Raw genomic sequence first — 24433 nt, 5'->3', positions numbered from 1 at the left:
CGTAGATTTATTGTTTTGTGCATTTGTAAAATCACCTCAGACCTGAACCGTATGAGTGGTTAGGTAGAAATGCAGTTTACCCAAGGCTGAAAACCTTCCTTCTTTAGCATGCCATTTGGTATGGTCCATGTTGAAGGTCTTGATGCTGTGTTTTGTATGTACCCTGAAGATTAAGAGGCTTTGCTGTGTTCAAGAATGAACAAATAAAAAGTTGCAATCTAGACACCTTCTGTATCTTTAATGTGTTGCCTTCACCTGGCTCAACAAACTTATCCAACCTGTTATGGGGCCCAGTCACATGATTCTCTGTGCAACCCTCTCCCCCGTGGCTGTGGAACGATCCGAACTGTGTAAGTGCTTCTGGTCACCAGGAGAATCCGTTAGTAGCAGGTGTGTGTTATCAGTGAAGCCTTTATCCCTATACTATGTAAACTGTGCTGTAAAGAGGCCTTTGTCTGCCTGACCTCGCAGTGCATTGTGGGGGATGTAATCATTTCAATTAAGATAAGATGTAAGACAATAAGGGGGATGCATAATTCAAAGACAACCCATGTCACATGTCTATAAATAAACACACGCCAGTTCAGGGAAACTTTTACAACTGCAAGTCATTTTGAAATGAATAGGCAAACAATCTCATGACAACAGGTCTATCAATAGACATTTTATTGTTGTGTATAAGACAGCTTTGTAGCACACACAGTCATATAACGCGGCTCATTAGTGGGTACTCACCTCCGAGAGCGTAAGTTACAGTGCCCTGCATACGTCAGTGACCTCTGCACGGCACCGGGCAGCCCTCCATCATGGGGAGGAGGAATCACGTCACCAAGCGCTGACTGCGCTACCGTGAACAGGCTGCGTATCGATGTCCCGCAGGCCGCCTTGGGCCGTGACGGGTCCGAGAGTTATATATGGTTACGGCTAATCCTGTCGTGACTAAACGTTAGGGGAAATTTTCGGTGTGTTCCAGCTGTTTTAAATTTTTAAACCATTAGTGCCCTATTCGAGTTTCAGTCCTGTATTAAACTCTGTGGTGTACCAGGCCAATAGCCAGAAATATATCTTGGGGCTCCCATTTGGTCAATTTTACCACCTTGGGGGGGGGGGGGGCGGACGGCCCTGTCAGTATATTTCGTTAACTGAGGGGCTTGGTAGATTTCACCGAAAGCAAATTTCAAGGAGGACTCAAACTTGCCGGCTACATGCCAGATTAGCAGCAAACAAATTTTAAGGGGAAGAACAAACCTGTAATGTAACTGTGTGGCTACATACCTACTATGTGCTGCTTTCACAGTCATTTTTTCCCTTCTTTTCTACCCATAGTCCTTGTTGCCCTCGATGGAGGCGAGAGCGTGAATCAGAGGTGAGGTCACACAGCAGAAATGTCCTTTGGTTAAAGATACAGTTCCATCGTCCCTGTTCAGCTTCACTCTGATGTATGATTCATGTGTCGTCTCTTTACATTAAATAAACACTTGTACTGTTCCCTGATGACTTGATGGCGTAGCAGTCTCACGGTGCACATCCTCAGCGGTCTTCCTCGTCACAGACATCCTTCACCTGGAGAGGAAGACACTGCAAATTACAGTCCAGGTGCTGGTGGCCCTGAGCTCCCAGCTGCCATTGTGACGTTTCTCTTACACCCTTAACAGAACGATCTGAGAAAGGCAGGATCCGGCACTGGCCCTTGTGGCCCTTCTGCCCCTTCTGCCCCTTGTGGCCCTTGTGGCCTTTTCCCCTGTCAGTGGTGAGCAGCCGTCTGCAGCCGTACCCAGAAGCTCAAGTGTGCAGCCTCTCGCCAGAGCGGCCCGTCTGGCTGCAGAGCAGCTCTCCATTTCACTCGTCCTCTAGCCCTCAAGCCAGGCCAGCAGCTACATTTAGCCCCGTGAGCCCTTATCTCGGAGAAGCACTGCACAGCGACATGCAGCTATCTGTATCTGTGGCCCAAGTGAAAGCCGTTAACCCTGCAGGCAGCCATCACAGGATATGACACGTGCCCAGGGCTGTAGGCCACACCCACTGCCAATTTGTGATGTCAGAGCCAGACCAATCGCGTGGTTGTGGGAGACAGCGGTCCATCCAGACCAGCTACGACATGCTGTTAAATATCACCCATACAAAAAACTGGTGATTATGGAAAAAAAGACAAAACTACAACAGGAGTGATTCTACAGTTTTTTAAGGTGGAGGGAATAAGAGGGGCCAAGCTTTTCGTTAGCCCCTCCCCTGAGTGACAGGGGAGGGGCACTCTGGGAGCCAATCAGCTTTCAGCTCAGGCTAGTGTCCCTGTGACCCCGCCCCTATACATACCCCTGAACTAGAGTGAGAAAAGAAAGGAAGGGTTTGATTTCCAACTGCACAGCTCAGTTGTTCTGTAAGCTACGTGGCCCAGAGTATGCTTATGACCGACCTCTTCCGCTCCGATCTGCTCCTGCCCCGCCTCCAGCTCCCTCTTCTTCAGCTCCGCCCCCACGATCTCGAAGAAGTCCCTCTCTGCGCGGGCCAGCAGCTGCTCGGCGCTCTCGTCCCCGGCGTCGGTGTCCCGGCCCTCGTCCTCCTTGCTCTGCTCCGAGCGACTCCGCTCCTTCACCCGCATCTCCCTCTGCCGAGCCTCCAGGATCTTCTCACGCTTGGTCTCGCGCTCGAACATCTGCGGGTGTCAGTGCTTAAGCTCAGCTGCTGTACCCAAGAGTGACGTAAACTGCACCTTTACCTTTAAAATGCACCTTCACCTTTAAAATACACCTTCACCTTTAAAATACACCTTCACCTTTAAAATGCACCTTCACCTTTAATAACATTTCAAACTGCATCAGTGGTGAAATCTGAGAGTCCCGTAGCCTTAAATGAATCAAAGTAATTTTTACATGCACTATATTGCCAAAGGTATTGGGACACCCCTCCAAATCATTGGATTCATGTGTTCCAATCACTTCCATAGCCACAGGTGTATAACATCAAGCACCCAGGCATGCAGACTGCTTCTACAAACATTTATGAAAGAATGGGTCACTCTCAGGAGCTCAGTGAATTCAAGCGTGGCACCGTGATAGGATGCCTCCTGTGCAATAAGGCCATTCGTGAAATTTCCTCACTACTAAATATTTCACGGTGGTATTATAACAAAGTGGAAGCATTTGGGAACAACAGCAACTCAGCCATGACGTGGTAGGCTACGTAAAATCACAGAGCGGCGACAACGCATGCTGAGGTGCACAGTGTGCAGAAGTCGCCAACTATCTGCAGAGTCAATAGCTACAGACCTCCAAACTTCATGTGGCCTTCAGATTAGCTCAAGAACAGTGTGTAGAGAACTTCATGCAGGGGCGCCGTAAGGGGGAGGAAAGCTAGGACGATTCCAAGGGCCCCTGAGCGGCAGGGGCCCTAAAAAATTAGGAAAATAACTGGATTGGTTTGGACTGGGGGGCCTAATATGATATGCTTTCATGGGGCCCAAAATCTCTAGCAACGCCCCTGACTTCATGGAATGGGTTTCCATGGCCGAGCAGCTGCATCCAAGCCTTACGTCACCAAGTGCAGTGAAAAGCGTCGGATGCAGTGGTGTAAAGCACACTGCCACTGGACTGTAGAGCAGTGGAGACGTGTTCTCTGGAGTGACGAATCACGCTTCTCTGTCTGGCAATTCGATGGACGAGTCTGTGTTTGGCGGTTGCCAGGAGAACGGTACTTGCCAGACTGGATTGCGCCAAGTGTGAAGTTTGGTGGAGGGTGGATTATGGTGTGGGCTTGTTTTTCAGGGGTTGGGCTTGGCCCGTTAGTTCCAGTAAAAGGAACTCTTAATGCTGCAGGATTCAAAGCCATTTTGGATGATTTCATGCTCCCAACTTTGTGGGTACAGTTTGGGGATGGCCCCTTCCAGTACCAACATGACTGCGCACCAGTACACAAAGCAAGGTCCATAAGGACATGAATGAGCGAGTCTGGTGTGGAGGAACTTGACTGGCCTGCACAGAGCCCTGACCTCAACCCAACAGAACACCTTTGGGATGAATTAGAGTGGAGACTGCGAGCCAGGCCTTCTCATCCAACATCAGTGCCTGACCTCACAAATGCTCTCCTGGAAGAATGGTCAAAAATTCCCATAAACACACTCCTACACCTTGTGGACAGCCTCCCCAGAAGAGCTGAAGCTGTTATAGCTGCAAAGGGTGGGCCGACTCCATATTAAAGCCTATATATTAAGAATAATGTCATTAAAGTTCATGTGTGTGTAAAGGCAGGTGTCCTGATACTTTTGCCAATATAATGTATATTATGTAATTAAACCCAAGTTAACTTCCCTGAATAGTTATTTATATAGCAGACACGTTTATCCAAGGAAGGGTCCGCCTGTCCCTGGGGAAGTTGGGGGTTAAGAACCTCACTCAGGGGCCCAATAGTGAATTCCCTCTGCCCACCCTGGGATTTGAACCAGCAACCATCTAATTACAGGAACGGCACCCTAACCCACTGAGCCACATGCCAGCACTGTAACTTCTTCATTCTGACCACACAGCACTGTAAGATCTTCATTCTGACCACACAGCACTGTAAGATCTTCATTCTGACCATACAGCACTGTAAGATCTTCATTCTGACCATACAGCACTGTAACTTCTTCATTCTGACCATACAGCACTGGAAGATCTTCATTCTGACCATACAGCACTTTAAGATCTTCATTCTGACCATACAGCACTGTAAGATCTTCATTCTGACCATACAGCACTGTAACTTCTTCATTCTGACCATACAGCACTGGAAGATCTTCATTCTGACCATACAGCACTGTAAGATCTTCATTCTGACCATACAGCACTGTAAGATCTTCATTCTGACCATACAGCACTGTAACTTCTTCATTCTGACCATACAGCACTGTAAGATCTTCATTCTGACCATACAGCACTGTAACTTCTTCATTCTGACCATACAGCACTGGAAGATCTTCATTCTGACCATACAGCACTGGAAGATCTTCATTCTGACCATACAGCACTTTAAGATCTTCATTCTGACCATACAGCACTGTAAGATCTTCATTCTGACCATACAGCACTGTAACTTCTTCATTCTGACCATACAGCACTGGAAGATCTTCATTCTGACCATACAGCACTTTAAGATCTTCATTCTGACCATACAGCACTGTAAGATCTTCATTCTGACCATACAGCACTGTAACTTCTTCATTCTGACCATACAGCACTGTAAGATCTTCATTCTGACCATACAGCACTGTAACTTCTTCATTCTGACCATACAGCACTGTAAGATCTTCATTCTGGCCATACAGCACTGTAAGATCTTCATTCTGACCATACAGCACTGTAAGATCTTCATTCTGACCATACAGCACTGTAAGATCTTCATTCTGACCATACAGCACTGTAAGATCTTCATTCTGACCATACAGCACTGGAAGATCTTCATTCTGACCATACAGCACTGGAAGATCTTCATTCTGACCATACAGCACTGTAAGATCTTCATTCTGACCATACAGCACTGTAACTTCTTCATTCTGACCATAGAGCACTGTAAGATCTTCATTCTGACCATAGAGCACTGTAAGATCTTCATTCTGACCATACATTTCGCTGGAAAACAACTGGAAGGCTTTGCCCTTACTCAGGCCGCCTGAAACCCCATCCTGCTCCAGCGTGACCCCCCCCCAGCCACCCGGCCAGCCCGAGGGGCACCTCACCGCGGTGGCCAGCGCCTTCTCGTTCCTCTGCATGGTGCTCAGGTCCGGAGATACCTCCAGCAGCGTGGCCGTGCCCAGCTGGGAGCCACAGGCCAGCAGAGCTCCGCTGTCCTGGACCCGCAGGCTGAAGAGGCCCTCGTCACACACCTGAACGGGAGTGTGAGACACATACAGTACGCACACACACACACACACACACACACACACAGGCATGCGCAGACACACACACACACACACACATACACACACACAGGCATGCGCAGACACACACACACACACATACACACACACACACACATACACACACACACAGGCATGCGCACATGCACATGGATCAGGGTCATACACCGTAATCACTGCTACATTACTAGGGGGCCATGGGGGGGTGAGGGGGACTCAGAGGACCCTATAACAACACTGGAGGCCACGAGGGGGGGGGTGGGTTCACACCTTCAGGCTGAGTGTGGGGTCATTATGCTTGAAGAGGTAATCCCACACATCCAGGGTGCCATCCATCTTCACGGTGAAGAAGACAGAGGGCCTGACGGGGCTCCAGCAGCCGTCCATCAGGTAGGACATGTGGTACCTGCAGCGGACGGCAGCGTCACTGTCCCTGTCAATGTGTCCGATGCGCCTCTTACCGCGCGGTACCTGCAGCGGACGGCGGCGTCACTGTCCCTGTCTATGTGTCCGATGCGCCTCTTACCGCGCGGTACCTGCAGCGGACGACGGCGTCGCTGTCCCTGACAATGTGTCCGATGCGCCTCTTACCGCGCGGTACCTGCAGCGGACAGCGGCGTCGCTGTCCCTGACAATGTGTCCGATGCGGCTCTTACCGCGCGGTACCTGCAGCGGACGGCGGCGTCGCTGTCCCTGTCAATGTGTCCGATGCGGCTCTTACCGCGCGGTACCTGCAGCGGACGGCGGCGTCGCTGTCCCTGTCAATGTGTCCGATGCGCCTCTTACCGCGCGGTACCTGCAGCGGACGGCGGCGTCGCTGTCCCTGTCAATGTGTCCGATGCGCCTCTTACCGCGCGGTACCTGCAGCGGACGGCGGCGTCGCTGTCCCTGTCAATGTGTCCGATGCGCCTCTTACCGCGCGGTACCTGCAGCGGACGGCGGCGTCGCTGTCCCTGTCAATGTGTCCGATGCGCCTCTTACCGCGCGGTACCTGCAGCGGACGGCGGCGTCGCTGTCCCTGTCAATGTGTCCGATGCGCCTCTTACCGCGCGGTACCTGCAGCGGACGGCGGCGTCGCTGTCCCTGTCAATGTGTCCGATGCGCCTCTTACCGCGCGGTACCTGCAGCGGACGGCGGCGTCGCTGTCCCTGTCAATGTGTCCGATGCGCCTCTTACCGCGCGGTACCTGCAGCGGACGGCGGCGTCGCTGTCCCTGTCAATGTGTCCGATGCGCCTCTTACCGCGCGGTACCTGCAGCGGACGGCGGCGTCGCTGTCCCTGTCAATGTGTCCGATGCGCCTCTTACCGCGCGGTACCTGCAGCGGACGGCGGCGTCGCTGTCCCTGTCAATGTGTCCGATGCGCCTCTTACCGCGCGGTACCTGCAGCGGACGGCGGCGTCGCTGTCCCTGTCAATGTGTCCGATGCGCCTCTTACCGCGCGGTACCTGCAGCGGACGGCGGCGTCGCTGTCCCTGTCAATGTGTCCGATGCGCCTCTTACCGCGCGGTACCTGCAGCGGGCGGCGGCGTCGCTGTCCCTGTCAATGTGTCCGATGCGCCTCTTACCGCGCGGTACCTGCAGCGGGCGGCGGCGTCGCTGTCCCTGTCAATGTGTCCGATGCGCCTCTTACCGCGCGGTACCTGCAGCGGACGGCGGCGTCGCTGTCCCTGTCAATGTGTCCGATGCGCCTCTTACCGCTGACGATGCGCTCGCATCATACCTTACATCTCACTTAATAATGTAGGTCCTTGCTTAGGCAGAGACCCGCAGGCAGAAATAAATGACATGTGTCGTCTAGCATTGCTCCCCCTCAGTAACACTTGCCGACCGACTTGGGGGGGGGTCCTTACTCAGGCCTAACTTAGTCCACATAAAGCAGGTCCTTACTCGGGCCTAACTTAGTCCACATAAAGCAGGTCCTTACTCGGGCCTAACTTAGTCCACATAAAGCAGGTCCTTACTCGGGCCTAACTTAGTCCACATAAAGCAGGTCCTTACTCAGGCCTAACTTAGTCCACATAATGCAGGTCCTTACTCAGGCCTAACTTAGTCCACATAAAGCAGGTCCTTACTCGGGCCTAACTTAGTCCACATAATGCAAGTCCTTAAACAACCCTTAATAAGTCCACATCATACAGGCTCCTACTAATCTCTAATCAATTAGACACAATACAGGCCCTTGCTTAGACTACATAATGTGGGCCCTTACTTAGTCCACATGATGGAAGATTCTTTGATGTCCTCAGACCAGATGCGTGCGGTCCAGTCTGCCACAGTCAGGAAGTTCTTGGGGAAGAAGGGATTTCTCTGCAGGGCATAGATGGGACCGTGGTGGCCACTGTAGGTGCAAACAATCTTCTCTGCTGGGGTCTTGGCTTTGCGGTTGCAGGACACCACCAATCCCTGCTCCGTCCCCACCATGAACTTCGTTGGCTAAGCGTGTTGGAAACATAGAGGAGTCAGATCCCCAAAATTGGTGAGAATACACTGGTTACCTTGTGGTAACGGTGATGGCCCCACCATGGTGCTCTCGAACTCCAAGGAGATGGCCCCCAGTGCATTGTCCAAGTTGCCCTTTCTGCCGAGATCCAGCACCAGCCTCTCGGTGGGCTCGCTCATCTTCCGGATGTCCCACCACAGCACCTGTGTGGAGATGGTGAACAAAAGCCCTTCAACTGGCTCGAACCCCAGACCCCGGGCTGAAAGATTAAGCAGACCACTCCTGAAACCGCCCGTGAGCACAGGAGCATCATCTCCCAACACGACGGCGGCCGGGCGTAGGCGATGGTGACCCTAGAGTGATGACCCTCACTTGGCCGTCGGTGGAGGCGGAGAAGGTGTCTGTGCCGGTCTTAGACTGCAGCCAGATGGCCTTGTACACGGGGTCTCTGTGACCATGCTCGATTGCCGAGGTCTCCACCGGCTGGCTCCCTTTACGGGTGTCCCAGTAGCCTGTGCAGTAACCAATCAAACCAGTTAGGTTTAAAGGACAAAATGCCCCTACAAGGCAGCATTAATCTCATACACTCAACATAATCTCAACATAAAGTGTATCGTACTGCCAAACATGTAGTTAAAGATCTCTGCAGTCACTAGGGACAACAAAATGTGGCCCAAACCATGGGCTCCATAAGCCGCAGATGAACATAGACATTTCCATTTATGGCACTGTTACAGCGAGCTTGCAGAGAACCATGGCTGATTTCCGGTACTTTCTGAACAAGCATCCCACCTATCTGCCCGTTGTAGCTGCCCCCAAGTAGGATGTGGGAGTCTTTGGGATTATACTCCAGGCAGACAAGCGGGGACGCCGGTTTCAGGGTCATCTCAGGACAGCTGGGATTCTCTGCAGTTGGGACAGAGAGACAAGGGTCTGATCCCGTTGGCTGTAGGATAGTGTACCTGTGACCAGAAACCTGAGGTCTGCTGCTGAAACCTTAATTTAGAATGTGTCTTCAAGTAAAATTTATTTGTTTTTATCCAAAGTAGTAAGTATCCTGCTCAAAGGTACAACAGCAGCGTTTCCCTGCAGCTTGAACCCCAACCTGATTATGACACCATATCCTTCACTGCTTGATATCAGCTAATAAATAATAATACTAATCAGTGATTATTAGTGATGGTGAAAATGGCGATTTATGAACCATTTGCTATATTTTCTGATCCCACTAGATGGTGCTCTTGGTTTGCTTTTGGCACATGCTTTGTGTCCCTTTTTTTTTTAACAAAGAGCACCATCTACTGGGGTCAAAAAATACGGCAAATGATTCATGAAGCGTCATTTTGCCCGTCACTAGGGATTATCCGAACAAACCAGAAGGAAAGACATCCCTTTCCTGTAACCGGGTCAGTCAAAACAGGAACATATTGCTGGTTCAGCCTCACCGATGTCCCATATGTAGGAGTCAAAGCTCATGTTCTTGGCAGCCCGCTGGAACTCCAGGCAGGAGTAGGCGATGGCCAGCTTGCGGCTGCCGTCCGGGTGCCAGGACAAGCTGGTGGCCGTGCGCTTCACCTCGTTGGGGTCCCTGTAGAGAGATACCCTGACATGAGTGCAGGAGCGAATGAGGTGGACTTGTAACCAACCCCCAGCTGGATCAGATACCAAAAGAGGAGCTGCCCCATGCCCTTGTGTGAAGCTTGTTATTTGTTGGTGAAAAATCACAGCATATAGAAGATGCTTGGGTTAAAATTACAAGTAAAGTAATTGCACCTGAAGACATTAATGGTCTTGGCTGAGGGCCGTTCCCTGGAGTCCACCATCTCCTCTTCATCCTCAAAGTATTCCTGGTAGATGTCTATGGCGTTGTTCTGCTTGATGCAATGCTCCATGAGCTGTGTGAGGGAGGTGTGTGGGTCATGACTCAGGGTGATGCAAGGAGCCGATTCGCACAATCAGTGGGTTTCTCACGTTTCTCACATGTTCTCTCAATAATCACATCATCTAGGTGCAATCTATCCACCCAGGGGCAATTCCCCTCTTCCTGTGTCTGGACATTTCTCTTTACCAGTATCTGCAGTACAGTCAACAACAGTGTTTGTTGTTGTGCTACTTCAGGATGTTGGTCTGTTCTGCGTCTGTGATATCTGCACATTGCTCTTAGTGGTGTTTCCTATATACTTTGCAGTTATTTACACATGGCATTCATTATTTTTTGGGCTTTGTACTGTTTTCTTGCTAAGAAATGAGGCACATAACCTGCACAGTGAGGGAGCGTCAGTTACGGCACTATGGCCATGTGGCGCGTTTCCCAGAGGGAGATCCGGCTGGCAGGATCCTCATTGCTGAGGACCCGAGCAGCTGGACCAGGCCGAGGGGACGCCCATGTAACACCTGGCTGCGGCAGATGGATGGCCATTTCTGGAGGGTGGGACTGGACCGTGTATCTGCCTGGGGGGTCACCAGCTGGGATCCCGAGGAGTTTTGCTTTGTGGTGGGTGTGGCATAGGGTGACCAGATAATCCATGTCAGGGAGGACACTTTGAGCTACTTCAGGTTTTACAAACTACTTTCAAATTGAAAGGCTCCTGTGCTCGGCTAATTAGTTCAGCTCTTCTTGTGCTTTGACTGGTTTATTTCCTTGACTGAAAGACTCATCCAGCTGTTTCACATTAACATTAGTGACACATGCATGATTATAGGAGACTGACCAATCAGCACACAGCAAGAACTCAGTGCTCAAGTGAAATCCAGGTCCGTTTAATTGAAATGGTAATTTACAATTCCTGTCCTAGCTCAGAGTGTCCTCCCTGACATGGATTATCTGGTCACCCTAGTGTGGCAACGTGCTGCATCAGCGCAAGTCCCCCAACCTGACCTGACCTGACCTGAGCTGACTGTTTCCTGTAAATTTGTAATTTCCATTGTGTTCTTTAATTTTGTGCATATTGTAGAGTGAAGTGTTTCTGCTCAATGTCTGTAATAATGTCCGGTATTTCATGTTTGGCAGTGAACTGCAACCAGCTCTTGTATGTTTACACGTAATGACAATGAACTGTTCTGGATTGTACCAGGTAGTGAAGGACAAAATGAGGCTTCATGAACCATAAAGCCGACCGCTCCATCTCCGCTGCTTGGTACTCACGGTTCCCAGCTGCATTACGGTGTTGAGATAGTTCTCGTCCTTCTCCACCTTCTTCCGGAAGCGAATGGTCTGCTCCATTTCCTGGGGGTTGATGTCCTTGGGCCAGCCCCCCTCCACATGGTTTATCCCACGAGCTTCTGACTCAAAGCGTTCAGTGTTCACCTGAAAAACCATGCAGATACTACATTAATCATGATCATCGTTTGTCATCATCATCATCATCATAATAATAATAATAATAATATTTCAGTGCATAGCTATTGTAACAGTGTAATTCAAAATGTTTACTTTTTTTGGGGAGGGGCAGGGGGAATATTCTTTAGGTACTTTGAAAAGCGTTTTAAGTGTTTTTCAAAAGCCCTCGTCTGACAGGTACAACAGAAATGTCCATTACACTGATTTAAATTTCATACTTTTACACCGCCAGACCAACGTCTTACCCATAAAGCTAATGGAAGAATACAGACTAAAAGAAATTGAAGAAAGGGGTAAAGACGTTGTGTGAATCGTGCAGGTGCACGGGGAAGTTGGTGTGTTTTCGCTTCATTCTGCCCGACCTCGTGCTCCGACATCTCCTGCGCGCACTGCACGGCCACGTCGCAGGGGTCCCTGCGAACGAAGTCGGCCGCCAGCGCAGGGTCCGGCAGCACGTCCACATGCAGCTCGGCCGGCCGGTCCGAGAAGTTACAGGGACGGCCGAAGTCGCAGCGCCGCCTAGCGTACACGTACACGATCTCCATGGCGACGGCCGCAGCGTCACGCGCTCTGGGCTTAAGACACAAGCAAGAAAGAGACAAGTATTGAAAATGAGTTGACATAAACGCAGCAGTGCAACAGTGATCTTCCACATACAAACAAGTGCTGTTATAATCTATTTAAACAAGCACCATCGATACCGGTATTGCAGACGTCAGCGCCACTGAAACGTCAGTGGCGCTATAGGTCGGAAGAGGACCAGGATATTTAGGGTCCAAGCGGCGGAAAAGCACGTAAAGCTTGAATTCTTACCTTTCACAGGTATGATTTATTAGGTAACACGCTAAAACCAGTCCTGAGGTGCACGCAAGCGCCGGCAGCGGTTTACTGTATCCTAGCAACAACGCACAGTACGTGATCCCATGAGGCACGTGCTACGCTGCGCGCGCTGCATCCGTCGGGCGGTGCGGACTTTAGTCAGATTCGCTGTTTAATCCCGAGGCTTTGATAGTGATGAATTTTATACTGTTTTCTTCTGTAGGATACCATGCACCTCAGTACAATGGCCAAACACCAAAGAACCTGCGATAGCAAATATATGTACACGTACGATTAGACCCGCGAGCTCGCAAAAACCAGCTAACCCCTTCAGGAAGTTTGCCTTTAGTAACATGACCGACCTTAATATTTCTTTATTTTAATTCAGGACTGATGTGTTAAATTACTTTATCATACTAAAGTAGTAACATGCTTGCAGAGATCGCAGAAACCCTTAATTGGACAACAGAGTGGTGGATTTATATAGTACAGCAGGGCAGCCAACTCTCACGCATCTGGCGTGACATCGTGCATTCAGACTTTCACGTAATAAATATTATTTATTACAATTTATATTATTGTATTATAAACCTAAAATGAGCTACATCAAAAGCCTTGGGGTAGTTTGCAAACCCTACAGACTATTTGCAAGGTAATAACACTCTTACATGTTAGCGCCTGTGCATGTGTGTGTAAACTTGTCTCAAATTGAAAATCTCAGTCCAGTAAGCTGCCCAAATTGGCAGCCCTGTGTACAGTGTGCATAACTAAGCATCATGATGTTACGTCTTTCCACTATAAATTCACAACTGGAGTTAGTAGAACTAGCCGTGTGAGCGGACTGGTATTGTTAGGCTTCTGGGTTCTGGAATCCAGTTCCTTAACCACTGCGCCTCGAGGTGGCTTTAATCGTGCGATATTTCTGCTAAGTTCACGGAAGCCTGGAACAACCATACTGTAGCTGTGGGCCGAATTTGCATTACACCCGGTTTTGCGCTTCAGCTTGTAAAAAAGCAGGCACGTTCAAAGAAAGATTTTTTTTATTATTAAATCTTCAGAAGCATTCCCCAAAAGTTTCAAATTAAATAGAAATCGAATACAGCTCAACAAAAAATATATCAAAATTAGAGATAAAAATCCAATTCATTATAAAAAAACACAACATGTATAATCTTATAATAAGGTAGCAATATTTATTGATTCATTACATCCTCTATCCGAAGTATCAAGGATTACATGATTTGTGCCAAAATGCAGACTATAATAACACACAAATTTCCTACTTAAATGTATCTCATTAACACCTTTTTAAAGCCCAGCCAGTAGGGGCGCTATACACAAAGCACCGTTATCAGTGGTTGTAGGCAGTGCTATATTCAAACACCGTTACATGCAATGAGAAAAAAACAGATCAATGTAATCAGGAAATGAACACACGGGAATCAGGATTCTTTCCAGATCATATTTTCATAGAACTTGGCCAATTTTAGACAATGGAAGACAGGGTTAGTAAACATAGTAGTTCCACCGAGGGATGAAACAATTTGCACCACAATCTTTCCAAAAAGAAGCAACTTGTGTTTTTCCCAGAATGGTCTCAGCTCCTCGCTTCCACAGTCCTCTTCAGGCAACATCACAAGTGCTGCTTTTCTGTCCCTTCCTTGGATTGATGGCTCCAGTGTTTGGGGTGGGGGGGGGAGGGGGGGTGATTGGGCTTGGGAGCCGTACAGAGACAGGCACACCGCGCTTTCATAAAGCACGCATCAAGTCATCATGTGTCAAACTCCTGCCCAGAAACTCAGTGGCCTCCTGCAGGCTGTCTGAGCTCGATGTGCCCGGCGTACTGATATCCAGACACGGCGTTGATGTAAAGTGATGACAAAATAGCTTCCGACACACAACACCGCTTGTGCACTACACATCACGCACGTCAAGTTAGCATGGCACAAATCAAGCTAGGTCTTTAGAACTTTAAATTAAAGTTATGAACTTCAGAAAAGCTGAGAAAAAAGACAAATCCAGTACTTGACTTTGGAGTAGGGTCATGCTAAGTTGTCCAGAACTGAAAAATGGGAAAGAATTACCAGGGAATTTTCGTGCATGGACTGGGGGGAGGAGGTACCCAGAATCCCATATTAGGGGCATGTCCACCCAGCCTGTGTTTACGTACGGAGCTGCAGGGTAAGACACAGCGGCACTGTACAGGGGTGTGTGTGTGTGGGGGGGGGGAGTCAGCTGAGTACTCATGGTGGGGGGGTAGGTCTGCCCAAAGCTGCCAGTGTGGGGAGATGCTCTTTTGGGGGTCATTGTGCTGATCAGATCCACACTAAGGTCCTGAGCTGGAAGGTCTAAGAGCCTGGTCTGGTCCCCCAGTCAACCAGCAGCAAACATGCGAGTGTGCAGCATCTGGCAGACAATACAAACACCAGACCCCCCCCCCCCCCAAAAGAGCCATCAGGTGGGGGTTACCTTTGCTGGCCATAAGACATAAGCACATAAAATGTCCGCAGAGCGCCCCCCCCCCAATCAGCCTGCCTGGACTGGAAGGAAGATGACGTATGACAACTAGGTTAAACAACCTTTGCTTAGGGCCCCGAATAGGGTTTGGCCGGCCCTGTTCCCATTGGCTCTGCAGCGTTTTGGTGTGGCTCGGTACGGCGTGTTATATATATATATATATAAAACAGCATATAGATTCTGTAATCGAGCTTCTAATACTCAGTTATTACAACAACTTCAGCCATATTGTGTAAACTTTTCCTTTCATAACAAACTTCAAAGAGCTGTTTATTACAAACTTACAAAAATTCAAATCAAATCAACTACCTAATGGGAGAAATGTTACATATTAAACCCCATAACCAAATGTCACTGGTACTGCTTCAAATGTTAAGCCAATAAAGGGGAATCTCAGATTCTACCTCAGATCAAAAAACAAAGCTTAGTATTTGTTCCCTGTAACTCAGCGTTGGATAACTGGAATAATTATTTTGGCTTTGTCATGTATATTAAGTATCACTTAAAAGATGTTTTTTGACATCTGTCCAAAAGGGCCGAAAACTTTTATTATACGAAAAAATTTAGCACCAGTGCCTATATTCACGTGGATCGCTTTCCATTTTACTACTTGGAAACAAACACATGTTTACAAACCAGAGGAATATTGTTCAAGATTAGAGAAAAACGATTTCCTAACTCTGTCAAAGCACAGGGAATTCATGCATGTGCTTGAAAACCGTGCTGCTGATTTACCTTGTCCAAGGTGTTTGAAGACACCATGGCTATTGGTAGCTGTCAGCCTCGAACCCCACGTTGGAGATTAAGGTGACCTTAAGGTGACTACACCCCATCCGTGCACTGTCTGAAGCAAGACGTAAGAAGATTAATTAATTTACACATCACTGTGACCATTGCTGGGTTCTGGGTAGACCGTAGTTCGTAATGCGTTACGTGTGGACCGCTGACATTAAGGTATAACAGCAGTTGCAGGGTTTACGTTGTGCTCTAGAATGTTCTGTGGTAGAATCACCAGAAACTTCCTTCCAAAGGCCACTGGGGGAGACAGCAGTCCATCTCAAAGCCTGGAAGGTTGTGATTGGGGGATAGTGGCAGGGGGCGGGGCTGAGGGCGGGGCTGACGGTGGTGCTGGGGTGCAGGGTGGGCGTAGGCCTACGCCCGTAAGTCAGTCCCGAAGTGTCTGACTTGGTCTTCTGTCATAGACAGGTAGTTGGCCCTCATGCTGGGGGAGTACTGTGGGAGGCAAGGGGGGAGAGCGTCACATGATTAGTATGGGGACATCACCATGGAAACAAACAGGTAAAAATAATAATCTGGGCATTATGCAATGGCCAACCTCCCAGTGAAGGGAGTATTTAATTTGTCTAGAGATTTTTAAAAACAGAAGACAGGGCAACAGTCATAAGTGGAGAAAGTGAGGGGGACAGCAGGGCAGCCCTGGGGGACAGACGGGGGACAGATGGGAGAGACCAAAGGGGACAGTGTCTGAGTTTGGGGCGCGAGGATGGAGAGGCGCATCAGGGAAAGGCTGCAATGTCCTCATCTGACCCCCCAAAAACACCGGTAAGAGAGGAGAGGCAAAAGCAGACCGTCACAGGACAAGTGAGCTGGGGAGGGGTGGAGTTAGGGAATGAAGCGTCAGTCTCGCTCGACACAGAGATCCGGAGAAAACTTACTGCGTTTCTAAAGGGCTGAAAGTACACCTCCAGAAAGGGGATTCAGGTAAGGAGGGAACGAAAAAGGAGAAAGACACAAACATACGGACAAACAGAAAATAAAAGAAACTATTAGCTGAAGACTCCTAAGTTTTCTGTATATATGAAAACCCTCCAGAAAGGGAAGAGAGGAGAATTATGGGAAAGGGGGTGTCCCTGACCAGCCTGTGTTAAACACACGTGGTTAAAAGCTTTTTTTGGTCCTTGAAAAGTTAAAAGACCGATAAAATCTACAGCATGTGAAATTAAAATGGTACTGATATCAAAATGCCCGGTGCTGTATTATGTATATATAATGGTTTCTTAATGCAAAACCCAGTTCTTAATTCTTGTTAAGTTTAAAATTTTTTAAATAAATATATTTTTTTATTATCTGAAATGGTTTTAACAGAAAGACGCCTGTCTTTGTTTATCCACAGTGGCTGTTTTCTGGTATCTGCTCCCCAGCCGAAGGCCAGAATCCAGAGGGACAATGGGGTCCAAGCATGGCGAGTCTCAGGGAAATGGCCAAGATTGTCCAGCAGGAGGCGAGCTTAACACAACAGGCAGGGCGCCGAACTGAAAGGAATCCACAGCTTTGCCAGAGAGCACAGGGCTGAACCAGCCCAGGCAGCCATCTTGTCTCAAAGCCAAAGGGGGTTAAAAATGTAATTAATACAAAGGGGGGGGGGGGGGGGGGTGTGTGTGTTAGAAAGGCTGATGGGGGGGGCCCTCCTAAGGGACCATTAATCCCGAAAAAAGCCACATAACACCTGAGCATAATACCTTCATTTACACTAATCAGGAAAACCAGCAGTGGTCACTGTAACAGACCAAGCAACTGTGGCAGTGACCAGCAGGGGGCAGCCTAAGGCCTCATCTAATCATGTCACCAATCGCCTTGTGCTTGTCGTTCCCTCTCAGATATTACGTATTTATGGCAAATGCCTCACTCAGATGTCAGTGCTGCCAGCGGCGATATATATGACCCCCTGGCCACGTCGAAATGGCGCTGATGCCACTGTGCGCTGATGCCACTGTGCGCTGATGCCACTGTGCGCTGGGCCACTGTGCGCTGATGCCACTGTGCGCTGGGCCACTGTGCGCTGATGCCCCTGTGCGCTGATGCCCCTGTGCGCTGATGCCCCTGTGCGCTGATGCCCCTGTGCGCTGGGCCACTGTGCGCTGGGCCACTGTGCGCTGGGCCACTGTGCGCTGATGCCACTGTGCGCTGGGCCACTGTGCGCTGATGCCCCTGTGCGCTGATGCCCCTGTGCGCTGGGCCACTGTGCGCTGATGCCCCTGTGCGCTGGGCCACTGTGCGCTGATGCCCCTGTGCGCTGATGCCCCTGTGCGCTGGGCCACTGTGCGCTGATGCCACTGTGCGCTGGGCCACTGTGCGCTGGGCCACTGTGCGCTGATGCCACTGTGCGCTGGGCCACTGTGCGCTGATGCCCCTGTGCGCTGATGCCCCTGTGCGCTGATGCCCCTGTGCGCTGGGCCACTGTGCGCTGATGCCCCTGTGCGCTGGGCCACTGTGCGCTGATGCCCCTGTGCGCTGATGCCCCTGTGCGCTGGGCCACTGTGTGCTGATGCCCCTGTGCGCTGGGCCACTGTGCGCTGATGCCCCTGTGCGCTGGGCCACTGTGCGCTGGGCCACTGTGCGCTGATGCCCCTGTGCGCTGATGCCCCTGTGCGCTGGGCCAAACCCGCAAACACATGCAGAGGAATTTGAGGAGTGATCCTTCCGGATCCCATTCTAGTGTTCCGGTGTGGCTCGGTGCTGAAACTCCAGGCTGATCAGCAGAACCTTTCCGGTACTTTCCCACTAAGCCACATGTGTGCGGTGTATCGTCACGGAATGGGCGCGGCCTCCAGGACCCAACACACCGAGGGGGGAGGGGATCCTCGGCCAATCAGCGGCACGTTCTCGTAACGAGGGTTCCCCCCGAAGAGCACCGATTGGTTCCTGGGTGGGGGAGACAGGAGAGGAGGGTGGGTTATTTTCTGGACACTAGTGCCACCTTGTGTTTCAATTAATTTACATTCACAATAACAAGTAGTGAGTGTGAGCGTCATGGGGCGGAGTTTGCACGGCGCTCACATGTACTCGGATACGGGTGCATTGCTGGCTGCCTGTGTGGGCGGCTGCAGGCTGGTCTGGCTGCCCAGGCTGCTGCTGTAGCTGCAGAAGCTGTGCAGGTTGCTGCGGGCGGGGTTGCGTGCCGCCATGCGGTGTGCTTGCGGGTTGAACGGGTCTCCCTCGTCCATGTCGTCGTAGTCGCGCTCCCTGGGCCAGAGGGACAGGGCACAGTCTCAGAGGGAGGGGGGGAGGGGGCGGGGCACCGAGTCTCAGAGGGAGGGGGGGAGGGGTGAGGGGGCCGGGCACCGAGTCTCAGAGGGAGGGGGGGAGGGGTGAGGGGGCGGGGCACCGAGTCTCAGAGGGAGGGGGGGAGGGGTGAGGGGGCGGGGCACCGAGTCTCAGAGGGAGGGGGGGAGGGGTGAGGGGGCCGGGCACCGAGTCTCAGAGGGAGGGGGGGAGGGGTGATGGGGCAGGTCACCAAGTCTCAGAGGGAGGGGGCTGGGCACTGAATCTCAGAGGGAGGGGGAGGGGTGAGGGGGTGGGGCACTGACTGTCAGAGGGAGGGGGGAGGGGGCAAGGTACCGAGTCTCGGGGAGGAGGGGGGGGGAACCGAGTCTTAGAGGGAGGGGGAGGGACATCGAGTCTCAGACAGAGTGCGGAGGGGGCGGGGCACCGAGTCTCAGAGGGAGAGCGGAGGGAGGGGTGAGGGGCGGGGTTGCAGACTCACCGGGCGGCGATGTGTCTGAGGACCCGCGGCACGATGCACAGCATGGCACAGGATGCGCCAGCCACCAGCAAGGAGAAGAGGCACAGGTAGAGCAGGCCCTCTACGCCATCGTAGCACAGGCCCAGCAAAGCTTCTAGGTAGTCCTGCAGGCCACAGGCACACGCACGAAGATACAGGCACATGCGCAGACACACACATACATGTGCAGATGCACGCACAGACGCAGACACACACACATACATGTGCAGATGCACGCACAGACGCAGACACACACACATACATGTGCAGATGCACGCACAGACGCAGACACACACACATACATGTGCAGATGCACGCACAGACGCAGACACACACACATACATGTGCAGATGCACGCACAGACGCAGACACACACACATACATGTGCAGATGCACGCACAGATGCACAGACGCAGACACACACATACGCACCTGTTAACATTACTCCCAGATTCACAGCCCCCCGCGTGATGCCGCCCCCCAGCGAGAGGCCACCCCTACCTTGTGCAGCCCCCGGCAATCCAGCAGGGCGGTAAGCTGGTGCAGGCTGGCCTCCGAGGAATTCAGCAGGTGCTGGATGCTCAGCAGGTCCCTCTGCAAGAAAGAGTTGAGGAGGAGTGAGATCTGAGTACTCAAAACCCTACTGACAGGGTCCTGACAGAGTACTCTACCCACTACTGTCAGTGCCTGAAGAGTACTCCACACCCTACTGGCTGCCATAAAAGAGTACTTGACACTTTACTGACAGTGCCCTGAAAAGTACTCAACACCCTCCTGACAGTTTTGACAAAGTGCTCAACACTGTACTCACATTTCTGGAACAGAGTATTCAACACCCTCCTGACAGTGTCTTGACAGGGATCTCAGCACTCTATTGACAGTGCTCTATCAGGGAACTCAATACCCTACTAACAGTACCGTGATAGAGAACTCTGTACCTTACTGACAGGGTCCTTACAGAGTATTCAACACAGTAACATCAGTGTCCTGACAGAGTACTCAACGCATACCAAATGAGAGAGAAGATTCTGTCAAATTAGTTTGTATATTTCTGAAGAGTATACTTTTTAAAAATGTACCCGACTGCTGGATGAGTTTAATCCGGAAAGTGTAGGTACAGTCAGGAAAAAACAAGCTAACATGACTGTAGCTTTATCCTGGGACAAATTAATGTAGTCAATTAGTACCACAGGTGTGTAGGAACTCAGTAATACCCTATATACACCCTAAACATTGAATCAGACTTTTGAGTTGAATGTTTCTTTCTGTTGATTGGTGGCACATATTCAGAATATGCCTTAAACACAAAGGTCGGCTCTGTTGGCAAAAACGCCATCAGAAGGCTATTAGCATCATTCGTGAGTGACACTAATTACGTGCCAATCACATGTCTAAAATGATCTTCTATTGATTATTATTTCACAGCCTGACAGATGTCGCTGCAGCTATTTGGGCTTATAGCCCGCCCACAGAGTCTTCCAGAATGAAATGCATTAGTGAAGCGTATTTTAACCAGCACGGCTCACCAACTGGATCTGCCATCCCGAAAGCAAACAGCTCAGTCGCACAAACTGAGACCAAGCGCTAAGAGGCAGCTTGTAGTTAAGACCCCCGATGAAAGTGCAGACACACATGCGGGTTGTCGTGAGGGAGTGTTTCCCGGCATTGTGCTACAGAGATGCCCTGTGAGCGCTAACTGTGTTCTGCGGGGGAAGCAATCAAACGTTAGCCTTTAGGCAACGTTTGTTTCTGTCGACTGCTCGTTATCCCTACACAGCAGTGACAGAGGATGCTGGGAAAAATTTGCATTGAAATTTATAAAGGACTGGCAAGCTTTCAGCATACCTAAAAGGGGGAGATTGCAGCTTTCATCCAGACTGTTAGGGAGCATTTCATATTGCTTGGGCTGGGCTAGACCGCCACGCTGCCAGCCCCAAGACTCACCTCCGCTGTGGGGAAGAGAGGCACGGCGAACTGCAGCAGGCCCTGCACCTGGATCTGCATGGTGGTCAGCGACCGCTGGAAAATGGTCAGCGCCTGCGGAGCGGGCAAGGATACTGATCACTCACTCTGCTGCAGTTGCAGCTATCAGCCAGCAGATGGCGCCAGGTCCCAGGGTTCCATCCCAGACTGAACTCTACAGACTCCAGCCAGCCCTGGCCTTCATGTGCTGGCCAGTACCATTAGTCCAGGACACCAAAACCCCCTGAGAGGGTGGGGGGGATGGAGATAGTGGACGGTGCTATTGTAATTTAAATCCAATTCAAGAAATAAAAAACATGGTCTGACTTTTAAGAGAAGAGGGTTGTGGAGGAAGGTACCAGAGGCGGGGGCTTTTACACGCACCCAGCCAGTCATCCGAAAGCGGATCTCCTTTGATCTCCCAATCGCAGTTCTTCCCAATGCCATGAACCACGTACCTCCCCCACCCACCCCCCCAGAATAAGGAAGTTGCCTCTGCCACAATCCGGATTGTTTTGATCTCACTCATTAAAACTTCTCTCATTTTGCCCACAGGGACTGAAGAAGCAGATGGAGGAAGAAAATGAAATCCGAGCTGTGAGTGGCTGAGGGGCGGGGCCTGTTGGAAGGGGGCGGAGCCTGAAATGCCAATTACAGGGAGCCAATGGGGAAGAACAGGTGGGTGTGTGTAGTGAGAGGGGTTTGGGCTTCTCAGAGCCCTGTATTAAAAACCTTGGGGGTTGTGAATCACACTCAGATTCTAATCATCAGTAATTACAGACCATTTAATGGGAGCACAGTGCAGAAATGCTCCGGTGCACAGACAGACACAGACACAGATCCCCGGCTGGTCTTTCCCCCGTACGCAGTTACCTGCTGGAAGGGGCTGGGCAGGGTCTGGCTACAGTACAGGTAGTAGTGCATGATGTCTGCAAGACAAGACAGTCACTATCAGAGACACGTACAGACACAGACACAGAGACACACACAGACACACACAGACACAGAGACAGACACAGAGACAGACGCATGGACACACACACAGACAGACACAAAGACAGAGACAGCACAGACACAGACAGACTCGGACAAAGAGACAGAGTCAGCACAGACACAGACAGACTCAGACAAAGAGACAAAAGACAGTACAGACACAGCACAGCACAGCCCCCCAACCCGCAACACCCTGTCACTCACCGTTGGTAATGAAGTCCTTGGTCTGATTCATGAGGAACTTGTCAGGTGAGACGCAAAAGTCACTGATGCCCTGGGGGCGTAGGACAGGACAGATCACTCTTATGGCACAGTGACAGGACACATCACTCATGGCACAGTGACAGGACACATCACTCTTATGGCACAGTGACAGGACACATCACTCTTATGGCACAGTGACAGGACACATCACTCTTATGGCACAGTGACAGGACACATCACTCTTATGGCACAGTGACAGGACACATCACTCTTATGGCACAGTGACAGGACACATCAGCTCATACACCAGTTTTAATTTTAGGAATTTTAGGAAACCAATTACCAGAGAAATGCTCTGCAGACACAGCGAGAACATGCAGACACAGCGAGAACATGCAGACACCGCGAGAACATGCAGACACAGCGAGAACATGCAGACACAGCGAGAACATGCAGACACAGCGAGAACATGCAGACACAGCGAGAACATGCAGACACCGCGAGAACATGCAGACACCGCGAGAACATGCAGACACCGCAAGAACATGCAGACACCGCACACACAGCAGGGAGGCGTGAGGCTGCTGGTGTTCCCCATGATGCTCTCCCCCCGTTAGGTAAGGGGATCACATCCCAAAAATCATTGCCCAATTCCCAGCACCTCTCGCTAGATGCCGTCTATAGGCTTGGCGGGATCAGAACCCCAAAAGAAGACTGCGGACGATACGTGTCTCTTGGCGAATGCAGTTAGTAGATCAGGTAAACACAGCGGCTTGTGACACAGCAGTGACTGTCGCATTGTTTGTTTTATACATTTTATAGGACTAGAGAGAAATAAAGAGAGACAGGAAATCAAACAGACGCTAAGCAGAGTGAGGAAGCAGGGAGGACGAGCCCTGCTCTGTGGGCGGGCGGCGTGCTTCACTGGGCCTGTAAACATCAGACCCCTCCACCCCAGTGTCTAATGGCTCTGTGGGCATGCGGCGTGCTTCACTGGGCCTGTAAACCTCAGACCCCTCCACCCCACTGTCTAATGGCTCGGTGGGCGGGCGGCGTGCTTCACTGGGCCTGTAAACCTCAGACCCCTCCACCCCACTGTCTAATGGCTCTGTGGGCATGCGGCGTGCTTCACTGGGCCTGTAAACCTCAGACCCCTCCACCCCACTGTCTAATGGCTCGGTGGGCGGGCGGCGTGCTTCACTGGGCCTGTAAACCTCAGACCTCTCCACCCCACTGTCTAATGGCTCTGTGGGCATGCGGCATGCTTCACTGGGCCTGTAAACCTCAGACCCCTCCACCCCACTGTCTAATGGCTCTGTGAGCGGGCGGCGTGCTTCACTGGGCCTGTAAACCTCAGACCCCTCCACCCCACTGTCTAATGGCTCTGTGAGCGGGCGGCGTGCTTCACTGGGCCTGTAAACCTCAGACCCCTCCACCCCACTGTCTAATGGCTCTGTGGGCATGCGGAGTGCTTCACTGGGCCTGTAAACCTCAGACCCCTCCACCCCACTGTCTAATGGCTCTGTGGGCATGCGGCGTGCTTCACTGGGCCTGTAAACCTCAGACCCCTCCACCCCACTGTCTAATGGCTCTGTGGGCATGCGGCGTGCTTCACTGGGCCTGTAAACCTCAGACCCCTCCACCCCACTGTCTAATGGCTCTGTGGGCATGCGGCGTGCTTCACTGGGCCTGTAAACCTCAGACCCCTCCACCCCACTGTCTAATGGCTCTGTGGACAGGCGGCG

The 24433-nt window shown here is 51.0% G+C and overlaps 2 protein-coding genes across 8 annotated transcripts in view; both read right to left on the bottom strand.

The window, feature by feature from the left end:
- Positions 1-639: 639 nt before the first annotated feature.
- On the bottom strand, positions 640-12581 carry dnai2b (dynein, axonemal, intermediate chain 2b). 3 transcript variants are annotated; one of them, XM_023816974.2, is made up of 13 exons: positions 12485-12581; positions 12034-12246; positions 11477-11638; positions 10105-10226; positions 9777-9919; positions 9124-9237; positions 8704-8843; positions 8412-8534; positions 8101-8324; positions 6161-6296; positions 5711-5857; positions 2414-2653; positions 640-1578 (listed from the first exon to the last, which is right to left on the bottom strand). In XM_023816974.2, the coding sequence occupies exons 2-13, from the start codon at positions 12214-12216 to the stop codon at positions 1531-1533; spliced, it is 1782 nt and encodes a 593-aa protein (XP_023672742.1). In that variant the 5' UTR covers positions 12217-12246; positions 12485-12581; the 3' UTR covers positions 640-1530. The 3 variants fall into 3 exon arrangements, with proteins under 3 accessions (XP_023672742.1, XP_023672743.1, XP_023672745.1); XM_023816975.2 differs by having other exon boundaries at positions 640-1563; XM_023816977.2 differs by lacking the exons at positions 12034-12246; positions 12485-12581 and adding an exon at positions 11917-11984.
- A 931-nt stretch (positions 12582-13512) lies between these two features.
- ttyh2 (tweety family member 2) overlaps positions 13513-24433 on the bottom strand; it is a 52450-nt gene continuing 41529 nt past the window's right edge. Inside the window, exons 7-15 of one of the 5 annotated variants that reach the window (XM_072711889.1) lie at positions 22689-22758; positions 22365-22420; positions 21474-21566; positions 20031-20123; positions 19512-19654; positions 18806-18991; positions 18592-18670; positions 16684-16710; positions 13513-16240 (exon numbers count right to left, since the gene is read on the bottom strand). In XM_072711889.1, the coding sequence (XP_072567990.1) occupies positions 16160-16240; positions 16684-16710; positions 18592-18670; positions 18806-18991; positions 19512-19654; positions 20031-20123; positions 21474-21566; positions 22365-22420; positions 22689-22758 (828 nt within the window). In that variant the 3' untranslated portion in view covers positions 13513-16159. Of the gene's footprint in view, positions 16711-18591; positions 18671-18805; positions 18992-19511; positions 19655-20030; positions 20124-21473; positions 21567-22364; positions 22421-22688; positions 22759-24433 lie in introns of all 5 variants that reach the window. The other 4 variants (XM_072711890.1, XM_072711887.1, XM_072711888.1 and 1 more) reach the window with 4 other exon arrangements.

This window comes from Paramormyrops kingsleyae, chromosome 5 (assembly GCF_048594095.1).
Source record: "Paramormyrops kingsleyae isolate MSU_618 chromosome 5, PKINGS_0.4, whole genome shotgun sequence".
In the NCBI taxonomy this organism is placed as follows: Eukaryota; Metazoa; Chordata; class Actinopteri; order Osteoglossiformes; family Mormyridae; genus Paramormyrops; species Paramormyrops kingsleyae.
Note: the sequence above shows the minus strand (reverse complement) of the source record. Positions and strands in the feature narration are given on the sequence as shown.

What these genes read in the sequence shown, in the direction of transcription:
- dnai2b (XM_023816974.2), bottom strand. Translation starts at nt 12,216, where the DNA reads ATGGAGATCGTGTACGTGTACGCTAGGCGGCGCTGCGACTTCGGCCGT. An exon ending in AGGAGATGTCGGAGCACGAG is followed by an intron (nt 11,639 to 12,033) that starts GTCGGGCAGAAT and finishes ATGGTTTTTCAG; the next exon opens with GTGAACACTGAACGCTTTGA. An exon ending in ACCCCACACTCAGCCTGAAG is followed by an intron (nt 5,858 to 6,160) that starts GTGTGAACCCAC and finishes ACTCCCGTTCAG; the next exon opens with GTGTGTGACGAGGGCCTCTT.